General features: G+C 41.9%; 1 protein-coding gene across 4 annotated transcripts in view; it reads right to left on the bottom strand.

The window, feature by feature from the left end:
* The window catches only part of CCDC149 (coiled-coil domain containing 149), a 53,205-nt gene extending 50,172 nt beyond the window's left edge, over positions 1-3,033 (bottom strand). Inside the window, exon 1 of one of the 4 annotated variants that reach the window (XM_081924530.1) lies at positions 2,568-3,033. In XM_081924530.1, the coding sequence (XP_081780656.1) occupies positions 2,568-2,618 (51 nt within the window). In that variant the 5' untranslated portion in view covers positions 2,619-3,033. Of the gene's footprint in view, positions 1-2,324; positions 2,437-2,567 lie in introns of those variants that run through there. The other 3 variants (XM_081924531.1, XM_081924529.1, XM_081924532.1) reach the window with 3 other exon arrangements.
* Positions 3,034-21,429: the final 18,396 nt, after the last annotated feature.

The following is a 21,429-nucleotide window of genomic DNA, read 5'->3' as shown; positions in this document are numbered from 1 at the left end:
CCTAGTTAGCACAAAGCTTCACAGAACATGGAGGGGAATCTCTTGTAGGTCGTCTTCATCTTGGTCTCATAAGGCCACCATTCTTCTGCACCACAAAACATTTAATACCACTACAATTTTTTGCCACATACAGTGGTACCTCGGGTTACATACGCTTCAGGTTACACACACTTCGGGTTACACACTCCGCTAACCCAGAAATAGTGCTTCAGGTTAAGAACTTTGCTTCAGGATGAGAACAGAAATCATGCTCCGGCAGTGCGGTAGCAGCAGGAGGTCCCATTAGCTAAAGTGGTGCTTCAGGTTAAGAACAGTTTCAGGTTAAGAACGGACCTCTGGAATGAATTAAGTACTTAACCTGAGGTACCACTGTACAATAGTTGTTTTATTCCTGGATTGCAGGGGGCTGGGCTAGAAGGTCCTTGGGATTCCAATTCTATGATTCTAAGTATTAGAATGCTGGTACTCCATATGTGACCATAATCATTCATAATTGCCAATAACTGCCTGTGCCAACATTTCCCATCATTTCTTAGAAACATTTTCTCAGAGCAGAAGCAACATGGCATAAGGGGTGCTAATGGAAGGGCAGGGAGTAAGACTGGGGTTGAAAGAAGGCACAGCTGCCTGGCACTTGTTTAGGACCCCAAACCTAGCCCAAATTAATATGAATATCATGGAAGTGAAAAGAACCATGGACAGGCAATACCCACTTTGTAGAAGCGTTGCTGACCCAACGGCTGCTTAGAAAGCTTGCTTACACTCTGATTGACACCCTTATAATCTTAGAGTCTGGCTGTGTTACTCAGCTGTGGGTGTGAGATGGTGGTACAATAATATAGGAATCAAAGTGTTCTATGACTACAGAAGGAAGATGTTATTGAGAACATCAGCAGAGAATTGAATCCTAGGGAAGCAGCCATTTTGAGATACTGTGGCAAACACTGGTCAGTGTTTGCCAAAGTTGACTAGTTCCAACAACACTTCAATCACCTCTGGTCTTTTTATGAAGTTTACAGTGGCAATTATTACAGGGAGATTGCAAATTTATTTTTTTCTTCTCTTGTACATTGAAAAGCCACAGGGTAGCCAAAATTTAGTAGGTGAATGTGTCATTTCTCCTTCCCTCTAACAAGGAAATGATAGGCTCATACTCAACCAACAAAGATTCTGTTAAAAACACACAGAATCCTAACCAGAAGAAAAATAGTAAGTTGACAACTGAATGAATTAATAGGCACAAGTTAAAAATGGAAAACAGAAAAGGGGGAGCAGCAACAGAATCACAGGGGGGGGGAGAATTTAACCCATTAGTCTCACCTATTGTGGTCTCTATGGAAATTATTCCCCTGAAGCTGCAACGTACATCAGGAGGGAAGGCTTCACAGGGCAAATATGCTATGCATAAGCCGCCTACTTACATTTTAAAAAAACAGCAACAGCACGTTAGTTGCAATCATGCAATGGACATTAAATCTAGTTTGGCCCAGTGGCCAGGTCTTTTGAGGGCAAGAATCAAGAAGGTGAAGCCTGATGGGAGATGGACAAATCCTATTAGCATGCAGCAATAATAATAATAATAATAATAATAATAATAATAATAATAATAATAATAATTTACTTATACCCTGCCGAGTAGGGGACATTGCCTGACAACTTAAGAGGAGGAGAATGACAGCAAAATCCCTTGGCATCCGTCTGGATCGTGGTGCATGTCCACCCCCAACCTAAGTATATTTACTTGGATATGGTGACGAATCGAAGAGCATATGGTTGCATATTCACGGACTTCATTTAGACTTGTAACCGAACACCTGCAGCCCTCCCATTCACCAAAAAAGTTTGTTTTGGGTGAATACCGCTGCAGAAACCTCTGATGGCACCCCAAGACCTGGGAACTCAATTTGGGGAATTCCTGACTCACAAGGTCTCTCTAAGTAAAAAAAATGGGGAGATGGGAATAGCAAAAGTTTGCTGCTTTCAGCTTAATAGGAATAAGGCAAGATATATACCCTGCTCCTGAACCCTTGGCCCCCAAAGTGACATACAGGTAACATCCGTCATACCCTCCAAGCAACAAGTGCCAACGATCCCTGCGGTGACACGCAACCATCCAGCTTTTAGCATTGGCCACACCTGGAAAAACTGAGGCAAGTTTTGAGCTTAGCCCTGCTGCTTTGGCAGGCCAGGGAGGTCGTTTGCCCCAGACGCCACCCCCCCCAAAAAAAATCCCCCACCACTGCAACCCTTATGCACGCTTAACTTGAATTCACAAGTGACATGATGCACAGTAAACACGCATCGGGGGAAGTAGGGCTGCAAACCTTAACTGCACTAAAGAGAGGAAAGGGAAGCAAGCCGCTCCGACTGTAGATCGCATATATGCACAGCAGGCTGCCGGAAACGCCGGGAAGGAGAGGGATGGGCGAGCCAGTGCCGGCTCCATTGCACCACCAAGGCGGGTTTTTGCAGGCCCGTTTGGGGAGGAGAGCTGGGGGGGAAATGGCGGGAAAAGGCAGCTCCGCCTTCCAGTCCGCGGGAGGCCTCGTTCCTTCTCCCCCTCTCACCTCGCTCACCAGTCCTTGCCAGTCGCTCTCGGTGCGGTTGTTGGAGTTCATGGCGGCGGCTGGGCGGCTCCAGCAGCTGCCGGCGGCGAGCAGCCGGGTCTCCTCAGCGCCGCCGCCGCCGCTGCTCCTCCTCCTCCGGCTGCTTTTGCGCGACGTGGGCTTCGGGGAACACAGGCCGGCCGCCGAGCCTCGCGTAAAGGCGGGGCCGGCGCTGAGGCGGCCTCGCCCGTCGCCTGCACCTGCTCTTCTTCCAGGGCTCCGACGCCTCTTTTTGGCGCTTGAGAAAGAAAGAAAGAAAAGCAGCCTCTGAGCGTGAGGGAAACGTAAGGCGTGCTTGCTTGTTGGCCTGGTCGGCCTGAGGCATTTTGGCGCCTGAGGTGAACCCCGAGGCCTTTTTGGCGCCTGAGGCGAAGCACAAAATGCCGCCTCCTCTCCCTTCTTTCTCTCTGAGGGAAGAAAGGCTGAGTCAGGAATAAGGGCGACGGAGTGTTTCCCAACCTTGGGCCTTCAGCTGTTTTTGGACTACAACTCCCATCATCCCTAGCTAGCAAGACCAGTGGTCAGGGATGATGGGAATTGTAGTTCAAAAACAGCTGGAGGCCCAAGGTTGGGAAACACTGGACTAGATGACCCGCCGGGTCCCTTTTCAGCTTTAGGATTCTGTGTACTACATCAGGATCCGCTGCCCAAGGCAGTTGCCTCACCTTGCCTGACAGGTGGGCCGGCCCGTCTGTTGGTTGTTAACACGTTTGAAATGCTCATCCCTCGCGTTCACTTCTTCAGTAGCCTGAGGCAAAGCGACTGTAAACGTTAGCAACAAATTCAGGAGGAATTACTGAAATATTATTATTATTTGTAACCTAGCCATTCTGAAGGAAATCAGCCCTGAGTGCTCACTGGAAGGACAGATCCTGAAGCTGAGGCTGCAATACTTTGGCCACCTCATGAGAAGAGAAGAGTCCCTGGAAAAGACCCTGATGTTGGGAAAGATGGAGGGCACAAGGAGAAGGGGGCGACAGAGGATGAGGTGGTTGGACAGTGTTCTTGAAGCCAGCAGCATGAGTTTGACCAAACTGCGGGAGGCAATGGAAGACAGGAGTGTCTGGCGTGCTCTGGTCCATGGGGTCACGAAGAGTCGGACATGACTAAACGACAACAACAACATCAGGATCCACCGCCCAAGGCAGTTGCCTCACTTTGCCTGACAGGTGGGCCGGCCCTGCTGTTGGTCATTAACATGTTTGAAATACTTGCCCCTCATGTTCACTTCTTCAGTAGCCTGTGACAAAGCGACTGTAGCCGTTAGCAACAAAATCCGGGGGAAATACTGAACTATTATTATTATTTGTTGTACTGTCCTTCATCTTCATCTACATTTTTTTAGATTTGCCTTGAGACAGTCTTTATTTGCAGAATTCATCATGCGAAAGGCTGGGCTGGATGAATCCCTAGCCGGAATTAAGATTGCCGGAAGAAATATCAACAACCTCAGATATGCAGATGACACAACCTTGATGGCAGAAAGTGAGGAGGAATTAAAGAACCTTTTAATGAGGGTGAAAGAGGAGAGCGCAAAATATGGTCTGAAGCTCAACATCAAAAAAACGAAGATCATGGCCACTGGGCCCATCACCTCCTGGCAAATAGAAGGGGAAGAAATGGAGGTAGTGAGAGATTTTACTTTCTTGGGCTCCATGATCACTGCAGATGGTGACAGCAGCCACGAAATTAAAAGACGCCTGCTTCTTGGGAGAAGGGCAATGACAGGCCTAGACAGCATCTTGAGAAGTAGAGACATCACCTTGCCAACAAAGGTTCGCATAGTTAAAGCTATGGTTTTCCCAGTAGTGATGTATGGAAGTGAGAGCTGGACCATAAAGAAGGATGATCGCCGAAGAATTGATGCTTTTGAATTATGGTGCTGGAGGAGACTCTTGAGAGTCCCATGGACTGCAAGAAGATCAAACCTCTCCATACTGAAGGAAATCAACCCTGAGTGCTCACTGGAAGGACAGACTGTGAAGCTGAGGCTCCAGTACTTTGGCCACCTCATGAGAAGAGAAGACTCCTTGGAGAAGACCCTGATGTTGGGAAAGAGAAGAAGGGGGCGACAGAGGACGAGATGGTTGGATAGTGTTTTCGAGGTTACCAGCATGAGTTTGGCCAAACTGCGGGAGGCAGTGGAGGACAGGGGTGCCTGGCGTTTTCTGGTCCATGGGGTCACGAAGAGTCGGACACGACTAAACAACAACAAGTCTTTATTTTTATTTTTTTTCCCAATTTTTTTTATTGATTTTCAACATTTATCACACAAATAACATAACAAAATGCACAACAAAGAAAAAAAACCACACCACATTGCAATAAACTAAACACAAAAGGAAAAAAAGATTATCTCTTCAAATTTCATCACATTGATGACTGACTTCCTCGAGTCCCCTCTTAACTGAATTTCATTATATCACCTTTATAACAGTTCTCCAAGTTCATATTTCTAATAATATTAACTCCTTTCATTTACTAACCTCTTCTTCTTTTTTTATATTCTAGTCCTTAATATTTACTACCACATATTCTTATTCTACCCCTAAGCCTATTTATTACTTCCAAAAAATTTCTAATTATCTTGTATTACAATATTTAGCTAAATATTCTTTAAATTTCTTCCAATCCTTTTGTATCTCCGCTTCCTTCTGATCGTGGATTCTTCCAGTCAGGTCGGCCAGCTCCAAAAAATCCAACATCTTCATCTGTCATTCTTCTATTGTTGGTATTTATTGCAATTTCCAGTTTTTGGCTAGTGGCATACAAAAACAGTCTAGCATCTTTTTGGGCAATTCCAGTCCTAGTATTCCAAGTAGAAAGGCTTCTGGTTTCTTAATAAATGTAATTTTCAAAAAAAAAATTCAACTCATTATAAATCTTTTCCCAGAAGTCTTTCACCTTGGGACACGTCCACCTTGGGACATGTCCACCACACATGATAAAGGGTACCTTCTTTTTCTTTGCATTTCCAACACTAGTTATCATTTGTATGATATATCTTTGCTAATTTCACCTGGGTTAAGTACCATCTATACATAATTTTCATAATATTTTCTTATAAATATTTCTCTCTGTGTGTGTGTGTATCTATATATATGTCCAGTTCTCCTATATATATATAAAAAAGAACTGGAGATATATAGATAGATAGATATATATATATATACACACACACAAACATACACACACCATATTTTTTATTCATATATATATATATATATGAATGAACTGGACATTTCCACATTATATGCCTAAAGCATATAATGCATAATGTCTCAACAAGGCATTACACCTCCAGCATCTATCTTAGATGTATCTAAGACAGTGTATTCCTATAAAGATGTTGTGGGTTCCACTATACCCCAAACATTATTTTTTGCTGGATCAATCTTAATTTTAAATTGTAAGGAAAGTCATGTATAGATTCTAAAATAATTTCCATTGCTTGGGTTGTGTAGCACATTCTAATTCCCCATTCCATTCCTTTAGCCACCTGTGAAGATCCAATGATGTCAAAGCATTCAGAGCAGATGGTCCATAATTACACATCAACAGGTGTTGTGACTGAAGATAATGCCATTCAGCATTCATTGGTAAGTGATATTTAAAGTACAATATTGTATATGGTCCAAATTATTCAGCTGATATAATGTACAGCTCCCACGGTCATCATACTATCACATAAATTTGAAACCTCATCAATTATTAAACTGTTGTAATGTAAACATTATCTTTTCAACAGCCTGTACTTCCTTAAAGTTTCAGGAAGTAAGACATAACAGTATCTGAATTTAGAAATCACTAATCATCAAATTGGGACCCGGGTGGCGCTGTGGGTTAAACCACAGAGCCTAGGACTTGCCGATCAGAAGGTTAGCGGTTCGAATCCCCGCAACGGGGTGAGCTCCTGTTGCTCGGTCCCTACTCCTGCCAACCTAGCAGTTCGAAAGCACGTCAAGTGCAAGTAGATACCTCCAGCGGGAAGGTAAACGGCGTTTCCGTGTGCTGCTCTGGTTCGCCAGAAGTGGCTTAGTCATGCTGGCCACATGACCCAGAACCTGTACGCCGACTCCCTCGGCCAATAAAGCGAGATGAGCGCTGCAACCCCAGAGTTGGTCACAACTGGACCTAATGGTTAGGGGTCCCTTTAAATCATCAAATTAGGTTTCTGCTTTCTTATATATTCTAATGACCTCTTTTAACTTCTCAAGTTCATTTATAATAATTGTCAGGGGACTGCCATCGGAACAGGGGAGAAAGCCAGGGGGATGCAGAGAGCCTCTGCCGCTCCTGAGGAGCAACACCTTGTCCAGCGTTGGAGAAAGCCACACCTCCAGTGGAGCAGAGTGGGAAGGGAGCAGCCAAGCGAGGGGATGGCTCGAAGATGCTACTGAGAGCCCAAGCGCCTCACCTAGCCCAGCTGGCCAGGCCCAGCTTATGCAGAGGGATGAAATGTAAGGAGGGAAGGTGGAGATTTGGGGTGTCTGGGTTCTTCTGTTGAGGGAGAAACCGGAAGGGGCCACTCCCGGAATCTGCAAGTGACTGAGATGGACATGAACTTTCTGGTTCTGCACTGTAAATAGTTTGCACAAATAAAAACCTGCTAGAGACAGTCGGAGTCCTGCCTGGTTACTCATGAGCAACCACCTCACCACCTGACAATAATGTTTTTTAAATGATTTTCTGGACCAGTAGAATGCAGTTTCAGTCTCAACACTGAATCTGTCCCAGCTTCTTCTCCCTAGCAAAGCTTAAAAAGAAATGAATCAATTTTCCATGAGGGCAAGAAGCTGCTTCCCCTTTGCTCTCTCAGGGACACCACACATTATCAAATGTATCTCCCATCTTAATTATCTTAAAATATAGTCTAGAAGCTTGGAAATAAGTAGGTAGCATCACCAAACACCTCACTGGCTTCCAAACCCCCACTTTCCCTGACATACTGGCAAGATTGTATTTTTCTTCAGTTATCTCTATTTATGATCACTTCCAATTATTTTTATTCTCTGAGGCTTTAGCTTCCTCAGTAGTGCTCTTCAGTAGAAGAAAGGTGGCTCATTTTAATCCTGTTATCTTGCTGCACATAAATTTAGTGAACTTATTTGTTTGAATATTAAATGTGTGTGTGTATCTACACACACATACACAGACCTGAGAAATGAAGTAGGATTAATGAATCTGAGATCAGAGTGTAAAGTAAAAAAAAAAAAACATGCCTTATGCCTAAATTCTTTTGCATTGCATATTTGAAGTTTGGTGACATTTACCTAGCTGTTGATTGCAAGTCATAAGTGATGGGAGACAAATATAACCTGTTTTGTTTGTTGATGTAACATATCTAGATCATCAACAATATCTATTGACATAAATGAGGTATAGTGCCATGTTTGTCTTGCCATGTCAAAAATGGTACCAGTATGAAGAGAGCCTGATACTTTGTAGTCCTCTACATAGTAGTATGCAGCTAGACATATTTATTTATTTATGCTTTGATTTTTAAAAAGACCTAAGACATATAGAAATACAGTTATGGAATTCAAAAGTGGAGATAATCATCATTATTTTATTTATTTATATACAGTCTTCCAGTTTCCCCCAGAACTGGGATTCAAAGCGACTTACAAAAAATAAAGCCAATATGGATAAAACACTGATAACTAAAAGCATGTGAAAGATAATAGTTAAAATTAAATTATAGTACAATGTAAAAACATTATGACTTGTTTTATTTCAGAACCAAAACTGGTCTCTGCCACCTTAGGATTTCTCTCATTACTTGGAACTCAGAAGCCATCTTCTCTCTGGGTTCTTGCCCTCCTTATATTGTCTGAATACAGACTCTTCCTCTTTCTAGATACTAAACAAGATGGTCTCCTGTGAAGGGTGGTCCCATTAAGGAATTTCATGCTCAAAGCACCCGCATTTATCATTGCATGGTTGAAATGTAATGTTGCGTTCGGCAGTACCCATGCGCAAGTTTTTAGTTTGCTAGTAATCAATCGTGGGGCTTTAAAATAATCAAAATCAATTAGAGAGAAACTTTGTAACACTAGTATGACAAAATGGTTTGTTTCAATTATACTAATGGGTCGCAGCTGGAATGAATTGATGGATTCCCCACTGAAATCAATGGAGCTGAGAATTGGCAGGAGCTCTGGAAAGCTTCTCAGGAACTGTGGCAGTGTTGGAGGCAGCACCCATAACAGTGCTCCCAGTGACCATCTGCAGCATTCTTCTTAAAACTGCCTTTTAAAGAAACATGAGAATTGCTTTGATGGACCAGACCAAAGGTCCTTCCAGTGCTTCATCCTGTTTCTAACAGCATCCTGTGGGAGACTTTGGGGCATTCATGAACAGGGCATTTAAATTCACAGACTTTTGTTTGTTTGTTTGTTTGTTTCTCAGCCACAAGGGCCCAAACAGAGTCATAAAAGCATGAAAAAAATTAAGGAAAGCAAAAATACAGTGGTACCTCGGGTTAAGTACTTAATTTGTTCCGGAGGTCTGTTCTTAACCTGAAACTGTTCTTAACCTGAAGCACCACTTTAGCTAATGGAGCCTCCTGCTGCCACCACCCTGCTGCAGCATGATTTCTGTTTTCATCCTGAAGCAAAGTTCTTAACCCAAGGTACTATTTCTGGGTTAGCAGAGTCTGTAACCTGAAGCATATGTAACCTGAAGCGTATGTAACCCAAGGTACCACTGTACACACAAACAGCCGTCTCTCATAATAAAGCATATCATCTCTTAGGGTGCCTGGGATAATAAGATAAAGTCTTTACAGATCTCCTTTAAAAAGTCATATATAATGGGATCTGGTTAATTTCCTTCTGGACAGAGTTAACATGAAACGAGTGCCACCACTCAGCTTCAGTGGCACCCAAAGCAGCATCTCTTCAGAGATGCAAGGTGGTGTGTGTGTACAGACAGAGAGCAGGTAGTCCTGTGATCTCTAGCCTCAACAGGAAGCTGAGCAACTGCTATTATGAGCCTATCAGATGAACATGTCTGAAGCACAACAGCACTTGGTACATCAATGCTTTTGCCACTGTAATCTAAGAAACTGACATGAGCACCAAAATGTACCCATTTTACAAAAGAAAGGTGAAGCTCAGAGCCCCATCCCCAAACAGCCAAAACATCTCTAACCCCTCAAAAAAAAAAAAACCCAGAAAAAATGAAGGCAACACTCACCCAGAAACCTTCAAATCAAACATTATCATCATAATTATCATCATCAATAAGAAATCAGAAGGGGCAGAGGACTCTAGCAATCACCCTTGGGCACCACTTTTAGCTTTGTAAAGATTATATAAACAAATTCTGTGTGGATTTATTCCCCAAGAGGCGTAAGGGTTCTCTTGTCACAATGACTGCCTTTCCTTCCCAATAGTTCCTCCTACTGTATATCGTTTTCTTCCCAATCGCCTTATTTCATCAATACAGCCAGAAATAATGTAATTGGTGATGTTCAATGTGAAGTCAGACACAACCAGAATATGTGCAGTGAAAGGTAGAAAGCACTCTGAACAGGGCATTTAAATTCACAGATGCCAATGTATGTCATGGGGGGGGGGGGAATAGTAAAGCATATTTTGTACCAAAGGTAAACTGGGGGTTTGTTCTTATCAGATTATTTTGTGGTCTTCTAATTTGTTTTTCAAGTGATGAGGTTGGTTGCCTGGCATCCATCTGTTTTAGGAGACAATGGAGGACTGTGCCTTTTGGGGTCAAACTATGAGAAAGTTGCAACAACAGCTGTGGCTGTAGAGATTGATATGGGAGAGACATGTTTTGTTGTAGCTGGGGCAGATGAAGGCATCTGGTTGTGCTGCGGCAGCTGCACCATGGCGTTTCTTCTCTCTGCACACCTCCCAGCGGTCATTCCTTCTCTGGTAACTGCTATGGATGCACACCACCTGATGGTTTGTCTCCAGGCAATGCAGTTGTCTGCAAGGGTGATGAAGTATTCCACATTTTTTAAAATCCATTAGATCACTTCTGAAAGATGCTGATGTGATAAGATTAGATGTTCAGAAGGAAGAACTACTTCTTGACCATTGCCCTGATCCAGTAAAGCATACATCCATACAACCATTGAGGCAATCTTCCATAGGAGACTTACTCCTGTTGCATGTACAAGGGCCTGCTGTAGAGGGTGAAGATTCTCCACACCCAGCATCTGGGGGTGCCTGGCAGATTTTGCCCATAATTTAGATCTGAAACAATGATCTACATGCCCACACATGGCTGTATCGCTGTAGCTACTTTCCACACTAATAATAATAATAATAATAATTTATTATTTGTACCCCGCCCATCTGGCTTCCCCAGCCACTCTGGGCAGCTTCCACAGAGACCAAAAATACACTAAAATGTCACACATTAAAAACTTCCCTGAACAGGGCTGCCTTAAGATGTCTTCTGAATGTCAGGTCATTGTTTATCGCTTTGACATCTGATGGGAGGGCGTTCCATAGGGCAGGTGCCACTACCGAGAAGGCCCTCTGCCTGGTTCCCTGTAGCTTTGCTTCTCGCAATGAGGGAACCGCCAGAAGGCCCTCGGTGCTGGACCTCAGTGTCCGGGCAGAACGATGGGGGTGGAGACGCTCCTTCAGGTATACTGGGCCGAGGCCATTTAGGGCTTTAAAGGTCAACACCAACACTTTGAATTGTGCTCAGAAACGTACTGGGAGCCAATGTAGGTCTTTCAAGACCGGTGTTATGTGGTCTCGGCGGCCGCCCCCAGTCATCAGTCACTTGTACAAAAGGGCGGCGTGGAAAATAACCATGTCACCAAGCAGCCTAATTGGTTGCTGGTTCATTGTTGTTAATACGTTGGGATGGTATTCCTATCCTGCTCACAGTCTACTGGAATGAATTGGAGCTGAGGATTGTCCCTATTAGTTTAAAATAGTTGTAAACAAATACCACTCGTATCTATGATCTTAGAATCATAATCCATGTCTCGTTTTTCATAAACATAAATGACTTTGTCATTTTGGAATGCAAATCTTGTTGTTCAATGCAATTATAATGCAGGCACAAATTCATTTCAAACTCTTCAGCCCTAATCAATCTTGGCAGAGTAAATAAAGTATAAAAGTACATACGTTTAAAACAATATTGCCACAAAATCCAGTTGTGGAACCACATGAAGAATGCAAGAGTATTTTTTAATTTTTTAGATTTATATAATATTTTTCAAAGAAAATGTTTCACAACAATATAAACCAAACCAATATAATATTATAATATAATATAATATGATATGATAATAATATAATATAATATAGTATAATATAATATAATATAATATAATATAATATAATATAATATAATATAATATAACATAAATACAATACAAATTTAAAACCAGATAAAAGCAAGCATTTCATTACAACTAAAAGCAGCACAAAATACTACTAAAAGTAGCACCAGCTAACAGCAAGACATGGCCATAGCAAAAACTGGACACACCAATAGACTATCTGATAAAAGCAACAGTAGAAAGAGTAGGTCTTTAAGTCTCCTTTAAAGACAGCAAGTGATTGAGCCTGCATAACAAGCAGAATCGAGTTCAATAACTGGGTTCTTCACCAAGAAGACGCTGTTCCTTCTGTCCATCAACCCTAATTGTCTTTGTTGGTTCGCATCTAAGCAGAGCTTCTGAAGCTGATCTTAAGGCAGTAAGGGAGATTGATATTTTGCAAAGGCAGCCCTTCAGGTAATCCTGTCCTAATCAAAGCAAAAAACCCCAATGATGTTGCACAAATGACCTGTCTACACCAGTGCAAACCCTTAAGATGAATATTCATCACTTCTATCTACGTGCACAGTCAATTAGTGTTGCACCCTAGGTGGGTTGTGCTGTGATGGCTCATCAATGAATAAACTAGTTTAGTGCAATAAGGTCTATTAGACATCATGGAGTGATACAATGGGGAGCCAAACATGTGGTTGCCATTTTATGCAGCATCTATGTATTTAGCATATTATCTAGTGTGACCATCATTCTCTTACCTTGTAACAGAATTTGAGATATCATATGGATTCGGATTATGGAAAAGAGCTCTGCTTGAAAGGTCTAGAGCTCTTAATTTTTCAATAAGCCATTGAAACTCCTCTTCCTCCTCCTCTTCCAGGCTATTACACACATATTCAGCCTGCCTTGCATTATTGGATGCTTCTATTGGCCGGCCTTACAGAGCTGTTGAAAGACTATTGTATTCTTGAATGTGAAGTGCCTTGAATATTGATTTGATATATTAATTAGTATAGTTATAATTAAAGCCACATTTATCATGCAGATGAATACTATTTATAGAAAAGTGTATTGTTCTCTGCACTTATGTTCTAATTTTGACCTGCACTTATGATGCATTTATTTCCATTTGGTATTTAATCAGGTGCACAGATGGTGCTAAAGAGCAGGTAGAAGTGGTTAATAACCTGTGAAGTTTAGGCAATTTCCCTCTGCCTATTGAGGAAGTTAGTATGTTGAGTACATGGGATTCCTGTATGACAAATTTGCATTGCCACAATAGTTTTCAGTCAGTCACTCTGTGAAAGTGCTTGGTTCAAGTGCTCTGCAGCTCTGTCTGTTTCTACCTTCCCAGCACAACAGATGAATCATGCGATGCTCTGTATTTTTATTCATGCATATCCTACCTTTCTGCACCATGAATTCTTACGTCTTACTGACACCATCTGCTTCTTATGTCTAAACCAATTTATATTCCATTTCAGATGTTGTCCCCTATCCTCTTCTGCCTGACCTTGTAAATCCATCTCATGGTGTAGTCATATTAACAAATGCTTTCCTGAAACCTGGATGAATTATACTGATGGCTTCATCTTACCCATTCAATAATGTGTAGAAATGACCCTAATACATTTGTCACACATGATCTTCATTTAACTGGTTCATGCTGACCGACTCCCTACTAAATCATAACCTTAACTGAATTGCAATCTTCTTCTTTATAAATGTTTCCATTATCTTTTCCTCCATTAACATCAAAATGTAGAAGTCGGGGTTGCTGGATCTAGGTATCTTTCTGACAACCATAGAAGTCACTTGACAGTCCGCTGTGCTCTGTATAGACGACAAGCCTCTTAAAGAAAAAATATTGAAGCCCTGCAAGGTGTAATAGTTGTATAAACGTTCACTGTAATGCATTAGAAGATGGTGGATTGCTTTACTGCTGGCATGAAGCGACACTGGGATGAATGACGGCACAGCCATTCACAATGTGGCCAAATTATTGTGCTGTACAGGATGTATATAGCTGCAGCTAAAATTCAGTTAGTTGATTAGATGAAAGTTTAAAATATAAAGAAGACCAAGATACCAAATCAATTTGATCAGTAGTATAAAAGTGTACTGGGAAAAGTACATTTTTATATTACTGATCAAATTTTCCCAGTAGTGATGTACGGAAGTGAGAGCTGGACCATAAAGAAGGCTGATCGCCGAAGAATTGATGCTTTTGAATTATGGTGCTGGAGGAGACTCTTGAGAGTCCCATGGACTGCAAGAAGATCAAACCTATCCATTCTGAAGGAAATCAGCCCTGAGTGCTCACTGGAAGGACAGATCCTGAAGCTGAGACGCCAATACTTTGGCCACCTCATGAGAAGAGAAGGCTCCCTGGAAAAGACCCTGATGTTGGGAAAGATGGAGGGCACAAGGAGAAGATAATGGCAGAGGACGAGATGGTTGGACAGTGTTCTCGAAGCTACCAGCATGAGTTTGACTAAATTGCGGGAGGCAGTGGAAGACAGGAGTGCCTGGTGTGCTCTGGTCCATGGGGTCATGAAGAGTCGGACACTACCAAACGACTAAACAACAACAAATAAAAGTGTACAGAGAAAGCAGACTTGTGTCATCTTCATAGATGTCGTTTTAACAAGTTCTGTAAATCTAACACAAGTCTGGGGAGGGGAAGCATGGATTTAAGGCCCATCTTGGCAGAGAAATCTGCCAGTGCGTTATAAGTGAGCAGGAAGTCTAAACTTGTTCTGAACGCGATAAGGAACCATAAAAATGTTAAGAGGGTGCTCTTGAGAAGGAACAAAAAGTTCATCGATATAAATGATGAACCATAAGAACTTGTGGAGAAGGGCAGAAAGGCAAGGGAGGGTTATTAAAAGGGAAATGACATACAGTAAGGTGAAATCCAGTGGTGTCACCTGCAGAATAGACTTCTGCTCATGCAAGACAGTGCACCTTTCTTTCCTCTGAAGCCCCACCCCCAAATCTGGGGGGGGGGATGATCTGGCGCAGACCGGGGGAATTGGGGCTGCAAGGGTAAAAGTCATTGCATGACTGGAAGTCCATTTGCATGGTGTTGGATGTCAACCTTAGAGATCCTACGTAAGAACAGCAACAGAAAAAAAGTTCAAATTTTGCAGGATTCCTGGGTTTCAGTTTGTGTACTGGTTTTTCTGAGGTTTGATTAGATACATAATTTGTTTCCTTTCCAGGTTTGAGGCCAATAAAACATTTTGTTCATTCAGCATATGGCCTATATTATCAGCTTCACATACCTACCTCCTTAAAGGTGTTGCGGGGGGGGGGGGGCAATTTTATGTTTCCAGTTTGTAGAATTGGTTGCAAACGAAAGCTGTCATTGGCAATATTTATATTTTTGGAACGTTAGAGACACTACATGCTGTTAGAGTTTTCAAGCTAAATAACTCTGGTATCCCTGCTGTGATAAAGGGCACTGTTTGGTTGTTTACTGTGATTTGTCACAGTATGTTGAACATTTACAATTTTTACTTTTTTGAAAGTATGTGAAAAGGGAGCATATGCCTTTTTAAAAAACAAAACATCAAATAAATATGTGACGCGAATCCTGAAGAAACTTACATCAGTGTGGGACCCAGGTAGAAAAGAGGTTGGCAATGTTATCTTTTCAAATAATTATTTCTTCTAACCAGCAAATAGAGATACAGAAGGTCATTCAGAGCTTGCAAATGCCAACAGTGACCAGCCACAAGTCAAGAATGTGCCATAAGTTAAGGCTAGAATATTTGGCTGCAATCAGCTGCACTTCACTGGGAGTAAGGCCCACTAAATTCAATAGGATTTCTGAATAGATACCAGGCAGATTCACACTTAAATTACATCTACCACACATTTAAAGCGCATGAAGTAAAGCCCAAGAATCCTAGGAGCTGTATTTCCCCCCTTCACAGAGCTACAATTATTGTTGTTGTTTAGCCGTACAGTTGTCTCCGACTCTTTGTGACTCCATGGACCAGAGCACGCCAGGCACTCCTGTCTTCCACTGCCTCCCTCAGTTTGGTCAAACTCATGCTGCTGGCTTCAAGAACACTGTCCAACCACCTCGTCCTCTGTCGTCCCCTTCTCCTTGTGCCCTCCATCTTTCCCAACATCAGGGTCTTTTCCAGGGAGTCTTCTCTTCTCATGAGGTGGCCAAAGTATTGGAGCCTCAGCTTCAGGATCTGTCCTTCCAGTGAGCACTCAAGGCTGATTTCCGTAAGAACGGATAGGTTTGATCTTCTTGAAGTCCATGGGATTATTAAGAACCCTTAACAAACTACAGTTCTCAGGATTCTTTGGGAGAAGTCCAGTGCTTTAAATGTGTGTTGGAAGTGCTTTAAATGTGTGGTGTGGATCTACCCCATGGGATTGCACTGTTATATGAGGACGTGCCATCCTAGTGTTTACTACTGTACGTATGCAGCCCTGTCATATGCTCCAACCATTCCCCTGTTATATGCTCCAACTGTCCCTGTTAACTAGAATCAGCCTCTGTTTGTCCTTATTTTGCTTTTTGGATAAGAATTTTAAGAATTGTTTCTGTGTGTGATTTTTTTTTACTTCAGATTCATTACGCATTCTACCTCTTATGCTGAGATAATACTGGCCTGCTTTACAGGTATCCTGTGTAGGGTTTACTAAGGTGATTTTGAAACTAGGAAATGTGCTGTTTTAAATGTTCCATAGTATATTGCAATCTGAAAAACACCTTCTCTACACTCCTAGATGTTACCAATGTGGATGTTCATGGTAAGACAGCCGTTGGTTGCTAGTGCAAGAGCACAAAAGCACCTAACATCATGTTCTAGGTTTAACCTGTCCTATGTTTCTTCCCAGGGTTGATTGATGGATTTATCAACTCCCAGCTTGCCTCTCACATTAGATAATTAACTTGGGTGATAAGAGAGGATGATTAGCAATAGCCAGTTCCTAATAGCTACTTCACACATTCAAGTAATAGCTGCAATTATCACATGATAATGAGTTGGAAGAATTATGAGAAACAGGATGATGCACTATTGCAGTACTAATATGCCACTGGAATGCAGCCCAAATGCTCTCTCTGTTATGGCACTGATGCTGCTGAAAGAGGCCAGGGATCCTGGTGACTCAATCTGAGCCATCAGTTTGAGAGTCAATTCTTACATTATGGGAATGGCATGGTTACTGATCCACCATAACTTCAGAAACATGAAGGAGTGTTCCTCCCTGTTATGTTTTGCTTGGTTCCTATAATCTGAAGGATAAACCCTTCTCAAAGTCACACTCCCAAGGCATGTGCATTATACAGCCACTCAAAAATTGAATTTCTTTGTGGTGGCACCCTGAATGTGATACACCCTTCCTTTGGGAGCCCCATAGCCTCCCATTTCTTTATTATTATTATTATTATTATTATTATTATTATTATTTATTAAATTTGTATACCGTCCTATACCCTCAGGTCTCAGGGCGGTTCACAGTGTCTGCTTAAAAGTGTTTTTTATCTGCCCAAACCTTAATGTGCTGGTGAAAAAAATAGGCAACTTTCTTTCAGATTTTATTGGTATAAAATCTTGTTTTTATTTTTATGCATTGTATCAATGTTTTTTAGGTTTGCAATCTCTCTCCCTGCCTCCACTGACCTGGGATCAGGAAAGACAACGGGCAGGATGGAAATTTACTAAATAAATAAAATTTCTAAATACTTTTTGACATAATTACGATAATTTAAATAAAACATATCTCACCTTAATGGGGAATATTGTATTCGGGTGACCTTTGTTCCTGTTCAGTCTGCTTTCCAGGTGCCAATAACAGCTGACGGACAACTTTTTAAAACTAGACTTGGACCAGATGACTGTTGGGTTTTTGTTAGGTATATAAAAGGAGAATTTCCTTGCATGCTTAGATCCAGGTTTGAGGCAAGTACTCTTTGGTGAGAGAAGTGCAGCAGAGATTTAAAATCCCACAATATGTAACAAAGTAAAGACCTTTAAAACATCCCTTTCTAAGCTGCTTCCAAAGTTTTCCACTTCCCATAGCATAGAAAGAGACTGTGCATTTGGTAAGTTAGAAATGGTTTCCTTATAAACTCTTCAAAGATCAGATTCATCTATCTTCTACTTATATCTACTTGATGCAAACACGGGAGCCTGATGTTAGTTTTCTTGCTGTCAGTGTTATGCCTCCATTTTGTTTTGCACAAAGAATTCGAGTTCTTTCAAGGATTTCATTTTAAATTTGCTGTATTGTTAATACTGAACAGCCTTTTTGTTCAGGGTTGGGAAGTGGAAGAAGAGAAGGCAAGGCAAATAAGCCGTGGTCCCAAATTCCACTTGCCTTCCAGAACATTACATCTCCTGAAACTGCAGATTGCAGACAGCTCTCTGGCATGCTCTTGAACTGATGATGTTGTCTGTAGAGAAACAAGCTTACAGGGATGCCAGTAGAAATGACCTCTATTTTTTTTCTGTGTGGCAATGTCAAAAGTTGTTTTGAAATATTTTGTCCCCACCCTCCTCTTTTTAGGTTAAAATATGTCCACTAAGCAAAGGACTCAGAGGGAAAATAGAATGTTTTATGTTACACCTATACAGCATCCTAAAAAGCAGAGACATCACCTTGCCAACAAAGGTCCCTATAGTTAAAGCTATGGTTTTCCCAGTAGTGATGTATGGAAGTGAGAGCTGGACCATAAAGAAGGCTGATCGGTGAAGAATTGATGCTTTTGAATTATGGCGCTGGAGGAGACTCTTGAGAGTCCCATGGACTGCAAGAAGATCAAACCTCTCCATTCTGAAGGAAATCAGCCCTGAGTGCTCACTGGAAGGACAGATCCTGAAGCTGAGGCGCCAATACTTTGGCCACCTCATGAGAAGAGAAGACTCCCTGGAAAAGACCCTGATGTTGTGGGAAAGATCACACAAGGAGAAGGGAACGACAGGGGATGAGATGGTTGGACAGTGTTCTCAAAGCTACCAGCATGAGTTTGACCAAACTGCGGGAGGCAGTAGAAGACTGGCGTGCTCTGGTCCATGGGGTCACAAAGAGTCGGACACGACTAAATGACTAAACAACAACATGTTACACTTACAATTTAAAAACCCCAACCACTTTAAAAATGAATCCTAACTTACATATCAATTCCAAATTATCGTGGGAAAAGAGTTGGGACATTGATCAGCTGACTAATCCAACTTTCGTCTAGCTGAGGACCAGGTTTCTTGAGAGACTATTACACCTTTTACACCAGGAGGTCACTACGCTGATGAGACTTCTCAGCCCATCTCACAGACTTACATTTGCATTTACAGTATACGCAGATTGTACTATAGGGCTATGCCCTGAGTCTTTTCAGTACCTCAACCACATTTAGCTCACCATCCTTACCCCAGTACCTATGCATGCATGTGAGCTGCAATCTAATGTATGCTTATTCTGCAAGAAACTCCACATAAATCAATAGGACTAGCAGTCCTGTCCCTGAGTTCTTGCATGTTGGCAGATGTAGACTGTGCATGCCTTATGTGGGGGCAGAGAGCATGACCGGTGTGTCTCACAGTAGGTGTTGTTAAGGGATGCTGTGGGAGTTGCTAAATTCTCTTTTGTTTCTGCTAGTATTGTTTTGATTTCATCACAGCGTCTGCCAGCACAGAAGGAGCATTGGATTGACCTGCTAATTCTGAAGAAATATGTTAAGAATCAGGGCATCAAGCTCTTGTTATCCAGCTAGTAACAGGCTATTAATAGCATTCAGCATTCAGCTATTAATAAATCCACCAGAGGGAGCTCCCATGGACCTCTAAATATAGGAGATGTTGTATATTAAAATAGGCAAAAAAATTAAATCAGAATGAAAGGTTGCTTATGCAAAATAATGTTTTTTGCAGCTCTGCCCAATATGATACTGTTATTTGTTTTATATTTCTAGCAGTCCAAACTAATGGGGTTTTTTTATATGCTATAATATTTAAGCTTTTGCAGCATAATCCTACACATCTTTTACGGATTCCATTGTCTTACTGCCAAATAAATATTCTCAGGATTTTAACCTAATATTAGTTTCATCATCATTATCTTGTTGAAACCAAAACAATTAGAATAAAATTAAAAGACACTTCTGTATAATAAATTAGCAAAGGAATACAATTCAGAATAATATAGATTGTTCTAATAAAAATATGTATGAATTATTACAAATTATTGAGCATGATCCAGCTAAAGGTAAGCACTTTGAAGAGTAAAGGGCCTGTTATAGTTATGGCCATTTAATTTCATATAAGAGAGCGAAGCATGTGCTCAGTGGAGCTTTAAAGCACTTACAGTTGAATTATGTGTAAAAAAAAATTGAGCACTAGTAAATAAAATTAAGCTTTTTATGAGACTGGCATTATGGAGGAAATTATATTGCTTTGCCCAAATAGATGTACCAGGTCTTTGTCGCTAGAGATTTCTGGGCATTTTATTTGATATTTGTAGTCCATTTCAGGATAAATAAACATAAGAAGGAAAACAGTGGTCTTGAAGTTTCCCACCAATGGCAGATTGAGCAGACACACAGGTCAGTCACCTGGTCACAGTCTTCCCCTACTATCCATTGTATTTCTATTTAAATTCTAATAATTATTTCCTAATTTGCATATATATATTAGATTCTAGAGGGTGGAGTGGGCTCCCGAACTCTTCCCCTTCCCCTGCAAGAGGCTCGGGTCAGTGGGGAGGATTGTTTCATCTTGGAAGCTGAAATGCTTGCGTTGATAGAATGATTGTCATGTAGCTACTGTACTTTGAATTCTGTAACTTTTGCTGTGGCCACATCCACTACTTCCAGGTCCACCTTCTGCAGGTTGGCCAATAGCTCATGCAGCCCTCGGATTTAAAACGGTTAGCTACCCCTGCCTTACAATATGCACTATTTTTATTTTTTGCTAATCTGCATAATGAGTTTCTTCTTTTTAGGAGGTCCCTAAGTGGCCACCCTAGGGGATGCAGGTGGTGCTGTGGTCTAAACCACAGAACCTAGGGCTTGCTGATCAGAAGGTTGGCGATTTGAATCCCCGCAACAGAGTGAGCTTCCGTTGTTCGGTCCCTGCTCCTGCCAACCTAGCAGTTCAAAAGCATGCCAGAGTGCAAGTAGATAAATAGGTACTGCTCCAGCGGGAAAGTAAACACTGTTTTGATGTGCTGCTCTGGTTCGCCAGAAGTGGCTTCATCATGCTGGCCACATGACCCGGAAGCTGTACACCGGCTCCCTGGGCCAATAAAGCGAGATGAGTGCCACAACCCCAGAGTCGGTCATGGCTGGACCTAATGGTCAGGGGTCCCTTTACCCTTTACCTTTAAGTGCCCACCCTAGGGGATGCGGGTGGCGATGTGGCCTAAACCACAGAGCCTAGGGCTTGCTGATCAGAAGGTTGGTGATTCAAATCCCCGCAACGGGGTGAGCTCCTGTTGTTCTGTCCCTGGTGCTGCAAACCTAGCAGTTCAAAAGCACGTCAAAGTGCAAGTAGATAAATAGGTACCGCTCCAGCAGGAAGGTAA

The sequence above is a fragment of the Podarcis melisellensis genome (assembly GCF_964234715.1).
Source record: "Podarcis melisellensis genome assembly, chromosome: 9".
NCBI lineage: Eukaryota > Metazoa > Chordata > Lepidosauria > Squamata > Lacertidae > Podarcis > Podarcis melisellensis.
Note: the sequence above shows the minus strand (reverse complement) of the source record. Positions and strands in the feature narration are given on the sequence as shown.